The sequence below is a fragment of the Sander lucioperca genome, chromosome 7 (assembly GCF_008315115.2).
Source record: "Sander lucioperca isolate FBNREF2018 chromosome 7, SLUC_FBN_1.2, whole genome shotgun sequence".
Lineage (NCBI taxonomy): Eukaryota > Metazoa > Chordata > Actinopteri > Perciformes > Percidae > Sander > Sander lucioperca.
Window position 1 is genome coordinate 14,110,779 of NC_050179.1, and position 15,507 is coordinate 14,126,285.

The 15,507-nt window shown below is 40.3% G+C and overlaps 2 protein-coding genes across 4 annotated transcripts; one reads left to right on the forward strand and one right to left on the reverse strand.

Moving 5' to 3' along the window:
* Positions 1-1,836: 1,836 nt before the first annotated feature.
* LOC116045696 (cadherin-related family member 5) lies at positions 1,837-9,978 on the forward strand. Of its 2 annotated transcripts, none has more exons than XM_036003516.1 (16): positions 1,837-2,091; positions 2,823-2,951; positions 3,045-3,259; positions 4,239-4,295; positions 4,384-4,476; positions 4,612-4,698; positions 4,786-4,896; positions 5,345-5,515; positions 5,969-6,059; positions 6,148-6,254; positions 6,367-6,567; positions 6,692-6,823; positions 7,058-7,136; positions 7,230-7,420; positions 7,523-7,543; positions 8,181-9,978. In XM_036003516.1, exons 2-16 carry the CDS (start codon positions 2,861-2,863, stop codon positions 9,204-9,206), a joined length of 2,673 nt encoding a protein of 890 aa, XP_035859409.1. In that variant the 5' UTR covers positions 1,837-2,091; positions 2,823-2,860; the 3' UTR covers positions 9,207-9,978. The 2 variants fall into 2 exon arrangements, with proteins under 2 accessions (XP_035859409.1, XP_031149368.1); XM_031293508.2 differs by having other exon boundaries at positions 1,857-2,097; positions 2,825-2,951.
* A 900-nt stretch (positions 9,979-10,878) lies between these two features.
* calub (calumenin b) lies at positions 10,879-15,425 on the reverse strand. 2 transcript variants are annotated; one of them, XM_031293557.2, is made up of 7 exons: positions 15,201-15,425; positions 13,930-14,177; positions 13,552-13,745; positions 13,241-13,407; positions 13,088-13,148; positions 12,709-12,908; positions 10,879-11,959 (listed from the first exon to the last, which is right to left on the reverse strand). In XM_031293557.2, exons 2-7 carry the CDS (start codon positions 14,148-14,150, stop codon positions 11,855-11,857), a joined length of 948 nt encoding a protein of 315 aa, XP_031149417.1. In that variant the 5' UTR covers positions 14,151-14,177; positions 15,201-15,425; the 3' UTR covers positions 10,879-11,854. The 2 variants fall into 2 exon arrangements, with proteins under 2 accessions (XP_031149417.1, XP_035858840.1); XM_036002947.1 differs by lacking the exon at positions 15,201-15,425 and adding an exon at positions 15,056-15,160 and having other exon boundaries at positions 11,855-11,959.
* Positions 15,426-15,507: the final 82 nt, after the last annotated feature.

The following is a 15,507-nucleotide window of genomic DNA, read 5'->3' on the forward strand; positions in this document are numbered from 1 at the left end:
GTAATATTTACCATGTTCAGTCAAAAAAAGTCAGGGGATCACCAAAGTTATTCAAATCCATCCTAAAGGGGGACAGGAGTGTGTGACCCAAATTTCATATCAATCCATCCAATAGTTGTCGAAACATTACACCCAAAACCATAAATGCAAACCTCAAGGTGGCGCTAGAGGAAAAGTGAGGGGATCACCAAAGTCATTAGGATTCATCCTCTGGGCACCATGAATGTCTGTGCAAAATCAATCATCTGTCAATTTTTTTTTTTTTTTACTTTACCAAAGTTGTGGACTTAAGATGGACCAGCATTGACATTTTTAGAGCCTTAGCATACGACATACTGGATTTATGAGATTTTACAACATTAATGCAACATTTGTTCACATATCACTGTGTTTCATTATTCAATTTATTCACTTGGTATTGCCACTGTGTATTTGAGAGGTAATGCAAACTTTCCTTTCTGCCCATGAAAATATTTACATATTCACATGCATAATTACACACAAAGGACACAAAATGGACTGAAAAATGTTTGTGTGACGGTGTGAGAGTTTGATATGTGCACATATGTGTCTACATATTTTACATCATGTGAGTATAAACAGCAAAGTCTGAGTTAGACTCCAAACTACTCCTGCTACAATCAATTTGTCTATAGTGAGATGTCTTTCTTCAGTACAATTAACAGTCCTCGACAAAAGTTCAGCTAAGTTTCTAATGATTGCCATTTTAGGTAACATCATTACAAGAAAAAGCAAAACACACACAACAATCCAACTATTATCTATCAACCATTCCCTATCTTCTTTTCAACCACATCTCTGCTGACATCCAGTGGTCATGTCCAATCACAGCAATATAATACAACCTCAACAAGTCTGTTTATCTATGTTAATCTATTTAGCTATTGTTCATCTTATTATGTCAACATAAAAACCTTAAAAGAAACTGTGCAAAAAGTGCAGTGACTGTTTCATCCTCTGAATTCACAACTCTAAATGTTGCTTGAAATACCATCTTTAAACCTAAAAATATGATCTGAGAAGTGCTTGTCCTCTGTACTCTCTCTCAGAGACACAGACTGTGCAGTAGTTAACTTTCCCCTGAGGCAAACATTACACTTCTGCTCCTCCTGTTTTTTTCTCTGACAATAGAAACCACTGACAAGTCTGCTCTAACCAAAACATTTCTGCAAACGATAGCTTTCATCACAGAAGCCCTAAAGATATGTTCAGACCAGACATACTCCTTTAAGTGTGTGCGTGCGTGTGTGTGTGTGTGTGTGTGTGTGTGTGTGTGTGTGTGTGTGTGTGTGTGTGTGTGTCTGTCTGTGTGTGTGTGTGAGTGTGTGTGCCTATGCATGCTGGGACAAGTGTGAAAAGGGATGTGAGTTAATCTTCAGAAGGTGAACAGCCAATGTTTGATAACTAATCCCTCGTCAGGCCCCATTAGTTGTCACATGTCGCTAATTGATCAAATCCAACCAAAAGCTTTGTAGCTAAAGTAAACACTCATACTCTTTTAGCAAGTTCTAACCTAAACAATACACTGACATACAGTATATCTATACACTTAAAGTATGTTTCAAGCTTCCAAGACCTAATTTACTGAGGAAAAAGACATTTTCTGTTATGCTCTGTAATAAAGCAACTACAGCTTGAAGTAGAACTGACCGTTCAACTTTGATTGCATGACAAAATGTCTCTGTCTTTGTACCAGACAAATCTCTTAATTTCACTTGTGACCACAGTCTCTGACCTCACCAGCAGCTGCTTGCCATCTCTAATCTGGTTGGCTCAGTCTTTGTCCCTGTCCAGGTAAACTCCGCCCTCGGGCTTTAGCCTCTGAGCTGACGTTGATCCCAGGATACACACCATAAGGTGCTATCTGCTTTTTAATGTATGTGGGGGGGTCAGTGTGTGTGTGGCCGGTGGTATCTATTGTTGTGTCTATTGTTCAGTCCTAAAAGCCTCAGTTTGCCTTTTTGAGTGGCGTTTAGTGGCTTTTCAGGGCTTTGGGAATCAGAGATGCAGCTTTCATCACAAGTCAGGAGGATATGGAGACTGACAGACAAGCTGCAGAGGATTTGACAACCACAGGTCAGTCAGCTGAACAACAGCATAGGCAATTTGTGTTCATATCCATTATATGAGTTGTGTGTGTTTATTTACCTCACATTTGCAGCAGAGTTACTGTTAGGATGTGACCCCAGATCCTATTTAGCCCCCTCACCCCATTCAAACACTTACACAGACAAACACCCCAGTGCACCCAGAGACTCACAAGAGCATGATAGACATTAAGTCACACACCTTAATTTACTTGAAATATAACTGAAGCTGAATTTTGTGGTGAACAAATGTGGCCAAGTTTCTGAAATACTGAGTCATTGTAACCCCATAACTCTTATCTGTGCTTGTAGGAAATGCAACCTTTAAAAAGCCACAGATGCAGGGAGAATATAAATCACAGGGTTTACATTAAGTGTTGCCAGGTCAGAGAGAAACATGAAGAGAAGAAGGATAGCGGGCTACTATTCTGCTGGTTTGCTCTAGCTCTCAGACTAGGGAAAGCCAGACAGAAACACACTTTAAGGGGATTTGAGGGAATTATAGGACAGAGCAGAGAGAGTGTGTGTGTGTGTGTGTGTGTGTGCGTGCTGCTTTGTTAATACATTAGGAGAGGGTCTTAACCTAATGATGCTTAAGACATGTTGCCATCAAGGCACAGAAGAAAGCTAAGCCTAGCCCACTCATTTATACCGTAGAAGTGAAAGGATGACCGTGTTTAGCTAATCATGTTTGTTATTCCTCTCTCTTCACTTAGAAATAACTGATCCCTGAGGCCTGACTGAGCCCAGGAATGGCCCTCATTGAACTTAAATGGAGTTTGTTTCAGGCCAAGGCTCTAGTCTGCTCACTGTTGTTCCTCCTGTGTCTGCACACAGCCACAGGTACAGTCACGTCACATTTGTACGCATCAGAGTTTGACTCGTTGCCAGAATTTATGGGTTTCTTACACTTTGCATATGTTTGCCTTGACACAGGAATGTCAGGGTGGGGTGGATGTTTGGATGGTCAGGATGTATATGCGACAATCAGAGAAAACAGCCACTCAGGAGAAATTGTTGCTGAACTCATGGCTGAGACCACAATGGAGGGGGTTCATTGGAACCTGGATGGAAAGGATGCTGATTGGTTCTTCTTGGAAGGAAGAAGCATCCGGCTGAAAACATCAGCTGACAAGGTCCTTGACCGAGAGGTAACTGAGTCGGGACATGTCCTCTTAAACACTGATCTGAGTGTTGGAGCTTTCTTATAAACAGAAAGACGTGAATATAATGCAAGGATTACAGATTTGATCTGTGCAATTCCATTTCGCTGAGTCTGTAGGAATGCTTGTTATAGTGTGGGGCTGCAATGAGGAAGTTGTATCTAAGTTTAGAGCAAACTATCAGGGATGACCCGTACAGCCTTGTCCTTGGACCGAACACAATCTCTCTTACCGTCATCCTCTTCCCTGCCAGCTGATTTACATCATGGCAGCTATTAAAGGGTCAACCAGATTAGCATTCTCTCTCTCTCTCTCTCTCTCTCTCTCTCTCTCTCTCAATTGATCTACTTCTGTCACTCTATCCTTAAAAAGAAAACATTAGTACAGCTATATAGTTTCAACATTGCATATTTATCAAGTATACTAAGCTTTGAGTGACCAAGAGGGTCCATATGTACAATTCACTTATTAAACACACCTTATAGAAATCTCGTCTTCCCAGCGTGCTTGATAAAAAATGGGCATTTCTTACGCTGTCACCATAAAAGGAAAATATGACATTTTTATTAAAGGAACAAGAAATATATAAAGTGTGTTATGTGGCCTATTATTTCTATATGTTTTGGTGTACATGCATGATTGATTAATGATTAACATCAAATAAGAGACACTGCATGTTACAATATTATATTTTTTTAGGCAAATTTCTTTTTGTAATGAATACAAAAGCCTATAAAGACTGGGTTCTTTTTTGAAAATAAATTGAACATTTTTATACATTATGTGCTTTTAATATGGAATTAAGCATTATAAATTGAGTGTTTTCCTAAGTCAATGTCTTGGCAATAGCCTGTTCACAAAGTTATCCTGTTGGCTATCATGAGTTAGGATTTGTGTTAAAATATTTGATCATATTGAATGAAGGTCTTCTTCATATCTTCATATGTTTTGTTCCCACATCTCTCAGGCTCAGGGTCCTGTTCTAATGGCTGAGTTGTCATGTTATGAGGATGACACACTTCAGGTACACATTTTTCCATTCATTTTACCCATAACTCTTCAGTGTGTCATCCCACATTCAAACCTCTGTGTCTTTTTGTATGTTGTTGTAGAGTGTGTACAGGATCATGGTGGAGATTCTCAATGAGAATGATAATTCCCCTGTGTTTGCAGAAGACACTGTCCAGTCTCTCATTATCAGCGAGGTATGGCATGCTCACAAACACATGCACATATACGCATACATCAAACATACAAGATTAAAGTGTTAGCACTTTAATCTTGTATGTTTGTATGTTTGCGTGTTTCTCTGCCTGAGTTTCTATCTGTGTGTTTTCCAGCTAACTCCAGTGAACACTGTGGTGTTAACTGTCCAGGCCACAGATGCAGATAACGACAAGATCATTTACTCCATTGACCAGGCATCAGTGAGTTCTACTCTTTAACTCTTCACACTATAAAAAAACACCACCACAAAAAGCACCATTGTTAATGTGTTTGTGTGTGTTCTGCAGCCTGATGCAGAGTACTTCAAGATTGATCTACCCAACAGTGGAGAGGTGATCCTGTCCAAGCCTCTTGATTATGAGACCAAAACCCTGCTTACTATCATCATCCACGCCTCGGTAAGCTATAAACATTACATTTTTAACTGTTTTAGAGTAAATGTATCCACAAATTTATCTTATTAAATCCGTTTCTGTCATCCTTCCCAAGAAAATAAAGTAAAGATTTGATTCCCTGATGCTCTTTACGATTACTAATGGAGAAACAGAACCATACCTCATATACTGTAATAGAATGCCTTTATTGCCATTGCACATTGTACAAAGAAACTTGCTGTGCATCTCCTGAAACAGTACATTAAACATTCAACAGATGCTCGCATGCTCGCACATACCACATACACACATACATGCACATGCCATACGGAAAACAATAATAACAATAAAAAGGAAGATGAAAATAAGTAATAAAAATAAGTGGCAGTTCATGCATTCATTTGTTTCTCCATCAAACTTGCTAGACCAGGGTTATATCCTCTAAAGAAATCTTGACTTGTCATTATTTCAGGAAATGAGCACTGCTGAGCGCTTTAATACCAGCAGCAACATCACCATCACCGTCCTGGATGGAGATGACCAGTACCCACAGTTCCTGCCCTGCATGCTACTTTTTCAGGATGAGAATAGTCGCATCTGCACCAGCCCTGTGTACACAGTCAAAGTCACAGAGGGGGAAGAGGTCAGTTGCTAAACGCTCCTTCTATCAGACCACACATATATCCCTAGTGACAGTGTAGGAAATTATTTTGGTGGCAACTTTCACTGTCTAAAAAGTCAGGACATTTATGAAATTTTGGGGGCACTTTAAAAAAAAAATAATTAGTGCATAAAGCTGCTGTTTTTAAATGTGAAATGAGCCCAGATTAATGCATACAGTAATCACCACCTTGTGCCAACATGAGTAAATAAAAATTATAGTATTGCTATTATCAGTGCATTTATGTAACAGCGCTGTTGAGTGTGAGTGTGTGAGTGTATGTTATAGACGGAGATGGAAATTAAATGAATTGAAATAAAATGATGGCTTAATGTAGGATTATTGGCCTATATTGGCATATATATATATATATATATATATATATATATATATATATATATATATATATATATATAAATGTGTGTCACGTTGCAGGACATTGTGTTGGACTTCTCTCCTGGTCCCATTCATGCAGTGGATGGAGACAGAGGCCTCAGCTCTCCACTCAGCTATGCCATTCTCTCAGGTACCATACACCAACGCAAGTTAGCATTTATTCAAATGTGCTGTGCTTACATCTGTAACTATAGTAACTATGTTTGTCTTCATGCTAGGAGACAATGATGGGCGTTTCCTGATGGATGCAGAAACGGGGGAGGTGAAACTGATTCGGGGGATTGGAGACAGACTCACAACTCCAGAGCTGCATCTACAGGTCATGGTAAGATTCAATGTTCGCAGTAGGTTTGAAAGACATCCACTCCACACTTTTATTACTCCCAATACCAATCTCACTGATCTGTTTTTTTTGTCTCTCTGTGTCTTGCACCCAGGCATATCAGGACGACGACCCCAGAAAATATTCTGTTGCTACAGTGTTGGTCCGAGTTCTGGCTGTGAACAAGTTTTATCCACAGTTTGACAGGGTTGAATATCAAGGCTTTGTAACTGCCGGAAATAGCCCCGCCTCTCTGGTCTATACCTATGGCAGCAAAGCGCTGATGTTACACGTACAAGATCAAGACTTTACCCATGTACGCACCACACTTTACTCAACACACATGCCATATACACCCACAGTGCAAAAATTCTCAAAGCAGTTCTGTATGTGATTTACATTGTCACCTACCCACCTCCTTTTACTCCACAAATTGACAGGGTTTCAATCCCATGATCCACTTCACCTTCAGTCCTACATCCAATCACACAGACATCTACCAAATCACACAGGAGGGTCTTCTGATCGCTAGGACCAATAAACTTCAAGCAAAACAGAAACACATTCTGGAGGTGAGCCTCAGTGAAAACCTTTTGTTATCATTTGATTTTTTTATTCAATTTGATTGAAAAGACAATACCAGTGTTTTTTCATATCGTGGGTCACCACAAAACAACATTATGTAAGCTTACATTTTGCATCCTTTTTTTCTCTTTTAAATACTGTAAGTGTTTAGAAAGATTTCCTATGTAGCATGAAAGCAATAAGATGGCGATGATGTGATAAAAAGTCAAAATACTTTGCAGGTAATGGCTATAGACCAGGACTCAGGTGATGCCACTTTTGCTACTGTAGTGGTGGAGGTGTTATTTGAAGGACAATCAAGTAAGGACACACTCTTACACACACTGGAATTCACTACTGATGAGCCTGCAGACTTAAACAATGTTTCTGTATGTCTGTCTGTGTACACTGCAGTCCCTAATAGTCCACTGGGAGATGAGCGTCCGATAAGCTGCACTGTGGGCAAAGCGTTGTTTCTGAGCATGGTGTTCATGACTGTACTTGGATGTATCCTATTTATGGTGATGTGGCTGAAGAAGAAACACAAAGGAAAGAGGGACCCACTGCAGAGAGGCTGTGTGGCCCAGGGCAAACACCCCAATGTGGTGAGATTTTTAAGCTTTGTACTCCAGAATTATATTTACCAAAATTTGTTGGTCAGTAAATTTGAGTTTCTAAAATATTTTCTACTGCATATTCTCCCTCAGAGCTTACGGTGGTTCCAACTGGTGAGTTATTCGTTTACTATCGAAGCTTCTTATATAATATTCATCATTCATTGTCCTATATTTCCTGCCCTTAATAAACTCTGTACAGTCCACTAGTCATGATCTCCATTTCACAATTACTTATAGTTTTCTAATTAGCTCATGTCTGAACTGTCCGAATTCTTTATTAGCTGTTTCTGATGCTTTCGATCTCCTGGCCTTCATCGCCGGATGGAGTTTCTCAGTTGTCATGGAGATGATTTAGTTCTTGTAACATGACCTAAGTATGGAATATCACATGACAACAACTAAACCATCTTCATGACAACTGAACAACTCTATCCGCTGATGAAGGCCACAAGATGTGGTCGAAAGCAACATGTAAGTCAGACCTTGTTTTGAGGATTTTCTCGTCAAACTGTTTCTAAGGTCTGGAATACCTTCAAGCTCAGTATCATACAATCATACTGTAAGTGTGGAAAGTAAATTACTCACATTGTAATTAATCAACTCACTCCCACTCACTACAAGGTTTGACTGCCTGATTGATAGAAGGCCTGGCAATTTCGACACATGTCACACTAAACCGGGATCATTCACTCACCTTATCTCTGAAATACAGTAGTGGTTTACTTTTTCCACTGTTGTTGCTCTCCAGGTCAGTCACAATAGCAGCACGACAAACATGGAGGAAGCACCATACAACAATGAAGAATATGGAAACTGCAATCCTTCCTTCAGCTTCTCAGACAATCCTGGCATCTACACCCACCAAAACCTCCCCCCCTGCCGAGGACCCCTTCCACCCAAAACAACCGCTGCACCCGACACCAGCTTCATCCCCAATGAAACTGTGCCTAGCCCTGTGATCTTCAATAATAATGTTTCTACACCAATCAAAATCTCCTCCAGTTCTCACCCAGCCACTGTGAAGATGAGCCCCATAGGTATGGTTCAAAATGCTGCTCCACCCGAAGAAAAAACAAATGATACATCCCTTGACCATACTGAGGCACAACCTAACACCAGTCCTAGCCCTGGATCCCCTGGTGACACTGACACTCCACCGTTCACCTTTCCTGATTTACAAACTACAGAAACAACCACAAACGATGACCCTGCTGACAATGCTGACCCTGCTGACCCTGCTGATCCTGCTGATCCTGTCACCAGCCCCTCCTCTCAATCCAGTATTCCATGCAGTCATACCCGTATTGCTTCAGCAGAAATAGACAAACCCTTCCGCAAACCTCGTGTGAAGACACCCCCATGTGCACCCCTACTGTCCTCACCCGCCCCAGAGCATGCGTCTTTAAAGGCCACACTTGGACATATAGATACGTCTCCTCTTGATACACCTCCAGTAACACCAGAGCGAAAATCTATGACTCAAAGCACAGAGGTAGACCAACCCTCCACATCACTGGACCAAACAGAGCAATCAGAGCTGCTGGGTGGGGCTGCAGACGCCGAAACTCCATCTGGGGACAGGAGGCCTTCAACGAACTCGGGAAACGAGCAGGACGGCCGCGGGGCCGGGGGTGTGGATGATGATGGTTTTATGGGAGATGAAGATGCAGACAAGAACAGTGAGGATGACGATGAGTTAGCGTCAGACGAAGAAGAGCTGCTGAGAGTGATGGCTCGTTGTAATCCCATGTTTATCACATTTACTACTAAGTGATGTCACTATAATATTGTGTGAACTGAGAGTGACGGGGCAGACGATGAGAAGGTAAGCTGAAGATGGATGACAGACGCCGGATCACAGACGCCGGACACGTCATCGAGCAAGAAAGAAACGCTACAGTGTGGTTCTGCTGTGCTGTAGGAACTAATGAGGCAAAGACAGAATACATATCTATATGTAAACATAGACATTTACACAATTACAACACATAATGTTCCATTGCGTATATGACAGGAATGAGTGACCTTGAATGCACAATGCAGTTAAAAAAAAACCACTCTTAAATCAAATTTGTCAATATAAATTATGAATGGATTCATCAAGGATACAACATGCTTATTCATTGCAAAGTTAGTATAAGTAGAATAGCCTGATTGAATCAGTAATTAATTAAATACATTGTCTGTGAATGTCTACAAATTATAATGAGATTGTGTGTGTATTTTAAAGGTAAATGCACATGAAATGAAAACTGTTGCACTTCTATCTATGGGATTAAAGTTCCATGCAGGCAGAATATCTGACCACTGTCATCACATAAATCGGTGAAATAGCTGCAGAGAACTACTGTATGTTTAAAACTCTCACATAGTGTACCTCTTTTATATAATTGTTTTGTTATGCCTACTCTACAAACTGCCTCAGTTTTCAACACGAGTAAAGTTATTGTCTAAAGTTATTATAAATCAGTTTTGGTGGTGAATAAGGATAAGTTAAACTGCTTCATTGAAGCTCCTAAATGGCAAATTAAAAAGCAAGAGCTGCCGAAAAAAAGCATTCAAGTTAATCAAACCTTATTTGGTTAAACTGAAAAAAAGATCAAGTATGTCTGACGTACATGCTGAGATGTAAATGGCTAAGAAAAAGCTCCTTCAAGCATCAGTTGTTTGATATGTAAAAAATAGACAAGCATACAATATGTATTCAGTTCTGATACTTTATGAGTGTCTGTAGATGGAAATAGCCAATGTTTGATTTATTATGGGGAGATTAAGCGACAAATGATTCTCCTGAAACAGATGGTGAGAGGAAAATGGTCTGAAACAACAACAATCCGGAGATCAGTGGGTCAACAGCCCGAAGGAAAGCAGGAAACGGAACATTCCCTAACAAGGAAAAATGTTGGGAAAAACAGGGATTCTAATGCAACACAGGCAAATTTCAACTTCCACGTTTACTACATGAGATCAATTTAAAAGTCGTTATTAGAATTTTTTTTAGGGTGACAACAGAGAAACCTATGTATTGGTATGTTTTGCTTTCCGCAGAAAACAACTTTCTGAGAACAATAGCTTGGCTACAGAATGTGATTTAACACCCTAGCACTTGTAATAGCAACTGCCATGTGAAAAATACCTGATACTATTACTTTAAGTCCAAAAAATACAGCAGAGTAAAAGCTCCAATTTTATTTGTTTTTATTGAGACATTCTTCTCAATCACAAAAACTGGACCTGATTGTTAGAGTGCTCAGTTTGCAGACCAACAACTTATTTACAGTAAAGTCACTAGTGAAAGGGTGGTCGCTGCAGTGAGCCTGTAAAAAAACATCATATACATTATAGTATACAATAAAAATTCTCAACAGTGGTTATAAATGGTTGAAGTGATAATACAAGCATTACAAACATATTTAGGAGGGGGACGTGTTTGAAAATGAAAGAGCTTTTTTATACAGCTTACAAAACAGGACAAAGGTGTTTCCTTGGCACACAAATTAGTTTGTTCAGCTGAAACCAACAAAAACATCAAAAAATTAAGAGTACAAGTAATATATGTACACACAGATTCACACGCACTATCGAGGTGATGAGGAAAAAAAAGGAGGCAGCTTCGAGGACAAAGCATCCATCAGTCATTAAATCAGAAATTCTTGATTCCTTCAACTAACACACAACCCGCCCTTATGTGGGATCCACGGCTTGTGTTAACATGGATACTTTGGGGACCAGTATAGCAAACACAGCATGGTCCCACTGATTATACTGTATTGCACTAGTCCAAATAGTCTTTATCGTCACTGGAATTTAATATTTACTCCTCGTTCCAAACACCCTATACTCCAGCATTACGATCAATAAAGACATGAAAATAAAGCACAAGTGAATCAGAAACTACTTTTCAGTTTGGGCCCGATTACATGATTAGACAAGAGGAGTAGAACAAATTCTGTAGTAGAACAAAACTAGCTAGACATCAGCTTTACTCTTCACAGTCCAGTGCATTGCAAAAAGAAATGGTACAACAAAGTACTCTGTATACTGCAAACTTAAACTTGCTCTTTTAGGATTTCATAACAAAACATGGCTATTTCATAAAATGATTCTTTCAAAGAAAAACAAATGATCATCTACAGTAACACTGTTTGTTCTTCGACTGACCTAGAAAATGGGAAGAGTAGTGTGTGGACGCAGAGCAAAGGCTGGCGATATATCCCAATCTTACACACAACTGAGCATGACGACACACTGTTAGTGTGTAATGTTAGTGTGTGTACACTGGGACACATTCAACAAATCAAATAAATTACTGTCCGTGGCGTTGGATTAGGCGAGCTCATCTCGTTTGAAATACTCCATCGACTGTCGGAGGACTAAGGTGGTACACAAAATGAACACAGAGTCTGTGGAGGCAGGTGGATGTTAGAACTCGTCGTGTCGAGTCAGAGCCTCTCCGAAGTCAGTCGCCTGGCTGCCCACGAACAGGTCGTACTTATCCACGATTTCTGCTTTGGTCAGGCGGCCATCCTGATGGAGAGAGAATAAAACACATGATAAACCTCATATTTGTGTCAGTACAAAAAGACTATTCAGGAAAAATAACTGTTACCAAGATATGGAGGTACTTGTTGTCATTATGTGTTACCATAGGTATTTGGTACGTCATGTGTGATTTGCACTTGCGTCACTGGGTGCAGACAATAAATAAGATATATTTTCTCATCTTAGTTAGACAATAAACAAATCCCAAAGGGCTACAATACAGACAGGCCTGAGATGAAAGCCTGTATCTCTTGCATTTATCACGCTTTGTTAAGATCCAATGTCTTAAACTGAAACTAAACTGTCTGACAAACAAAGAATGTCAAAAAAAAAAAATGCACACAACTAAAATATGACTGTTTACATTACGCGTCTGGGACAGAAAGACATGAAGTGTCACACACTGGTTTTTACGGGGAAACAAATGCAGGCATGAAACAAACATTTTGAGTGAGTTGCTAAAAGCAAACTCATTATTTCATAAATATTTGTATGAATCTAGACTTGTCTGTGCTTCTTTGTTTCATTGAGTGTCATATTTTCACTGCAATGTCAAAACATTCTACCACTACTTATTGCACATACTGTAAAAGCACACTTAAAATTAATAAACTACAACCCCCCCTCCCCCAATATTCAGTGAATAAGACAACGACGTCAAAAGACGTCAAATTCATTACAACTTGTGCATTTCTGATGAAATTTGAAATAATTTACAGTTCTACCGTACGTACTTTGTCTGTATCAGACTCATAGACCAGATGCTTGGCCTCGGCGTCAGCATGGTCGTAGTCACTGGGCAGGATCCAGTCTCTGGTCTCCTCCTTGTCCATCTTTCCGTCTTTGTTTTTGTCTCTGAATTCAGTAAACTGTTCCTTCTCTGTCTTCACCCACTCAGGTTCTGTGGCATCTCCCTCCTGGCTGTACATGTCACCTAAAGCAAAGAAAGATGGCATTGGTGATGTTGCAAATGCTCATTTCATAGAGGTTCCTCAAACATTGAGCAATACCTTAACTTTGTATTATCTATTTGCATTGGTTTTCCACTAATAACAACCCAAAATTGTGTGGTACAAATTGATGATGCTTATATGACAATGGGCTAGAACTCACCTATGTACTCGTCTAAGTCTATTAAACCATCTCCATTCTTGTCAATGTCTTCCATAGTTTCCTATAGTTAGAAAAGAGACCACAGGGCAGTGAGAAGGGATTTTAAACAGTGTTAGTGTCATCATTTAACACCTGTGTGCGTGTGTCACTCACCAGCACTACAATGTCTTTCATGTGGTCGTACTCCTCGGGGTGAAGGAAGGCTGTAAACTCCTCCTTGTTGGCTTTCATGTCATTGTCTTGGTCGGCCATTTTGAATCTCCTCTCATCGCGATTCATCATCTGCCTGTAACTGAAGCCATCATCGGGGTCGGGATCATCTGCAAGTCAGAGGTCACAACTTTGTATAGAGTGTGCATGCGTATGCAACGTGTGCAATGTAAATTTGTGTCCATCCAGTACACAGGCGATACTTCAGGGATACATCAAGTATATAAAAAGAAGAAGATTGTCTGCAGCCATACCAAGAATGTATCCGTATGTGGCGTTCTTGTACTCCTCCCAGGACACCACCTCATCCCCATTGAGGTCATGACTCTTCCACTGTCGATCCACATCATCGTAGATCCACCTCTTCTGAGCGTGCTTGATCCACTTCTTCATCTCCTCAGCTGTCACATAGCCATCCTTATCCTCATCTATACGTTCAACCAACATGCTGTAAATAAATTAAAGAAATTTGGCAGAAGATCAGTTTGTTCCCTCAGATTATCCGGTGGTGTGCCACCTCAGATAAACTTGACTGCTCCTTGATGAGAAACTAGGTCATTACCACAGTGACTTCATATATTCCCAGTATTATAAGAACAGATTTGCACAGTCTCCCTGACATGCATTCTTACCCGAGCCTCTCCTTGCTCTCCTCTGGTGTGAGCTGATCAAAGGTCTTGGCCTCCTCTTGTCCCAGAAAGGCTTCATGGTCATAGTCAAAGTTCTCCACATCATCATGCTCTCGGTTGCTGAGGGGTTCATCGTGGTGAACACGGTCCTTCTTCTCTGTGGGTTTGCTGGTGGCGTAAACCACACAGAGAGCAAAGCACATTACAAGTGGTCGCAGCTCCATCCTGCGTACGTGCAAACGCTGTCTGAACTAGGGGTAAAAAGAAGACACCAGGAAGCTGTGGTTATTGCTCAAACAGGGCATTCTGGTTAAAACATTGTATTGCATAGCTATCTTAGTTTATCGTGAACTTCTCTGTACTACTTAACTCTGTGCATACAAGTTTAAAAGTGCATGACTCAGTGCAAGCAAATGTGAGAGGGGAATTGTTGGCTAATCTGTTCTAGCTGATGCAATCCCTTATTTGTCCCACCTCTGGTATGCTGTAGAAGTTCACATCCCATATAGTGTATTAACACCAGCTCAACAATTCTCAAAAATATTAACATTATCATTCATGTGCAACAATTTATGCATTATTTAACTAACATTTCAAAATTTTAAATCTATCATTAGGTACAACTAGCATAGCTAAAACCAATGCAGTATAATACAACTGCCCTGCAATTTAATCCTTCATTCATAACAGAATGTTATGGTTAACGCTATGTCTAAGCTGTTTAGAGTGATTCACAAGAACATATTCAAAAATCACCTGCTAGCAATCCAAGTTTTTATAAATAGACTGTAACGTTATTGCTATTATGACAGCAGGAAATTGAATGCAGTATTTAGAGGGGAAAAGATTATTTTTTGACAATTTCGAAATCTCTCCGTTGCCACTCTCAATGTAACTTAAAGACGTTCATTGCTAACGTGGCTGCTTTCGTGTGACACAGCACAGTATCTGTAGTCTCACTTTTGCACGTCGCGACACCTTAGCTAAATCTTGCCATCGTTTTTGTATAACGAGTCAGTAGCAACAGTTTGTCGCCGTTATTTCCAATTAGTTAGCTGCCGTTACCATCCAAAATCAAAGGTTGGGGACTAACATTCGACTGGCTAACCTAGCGTACCGTTAGTTTTACCTGCTGAGCTGCAATTTCACTCGTCCAGTGAAAGCAACTAAGCAACTATGTAATGTCCATATTGCGTCTTTCTAAACACCAGCTATATGAGACACATTTTAGTTACTTTTTGTATTTTAAACCACAATTTATAAAGAGAACTCACCGGTGTCTTCAGGGAAGTTCTTCGATGCAGTTTAAGACCTGCCCCCTCGGAAACACACCCATGCACTTCCTGTGCTAAAACGCCAGCCGACCAATCAGGCGCTGAGAAGGCGAGTGCGATGTCGCTCGCTCACTGGTCCACTTTAAGGGAGCATCGGTGATTGGATTGGCCGAGAACCGCCACGTCCTCAAAGTCAACAAAACTTCGCTCATTCATAAAACAAACGCCAGTGTACAGGACAGGTAAGCTCCAAGAAAGCAGCCCCAAACTAGCATTTTTTTTTTTCGCGTATTATTCAAATAAACAA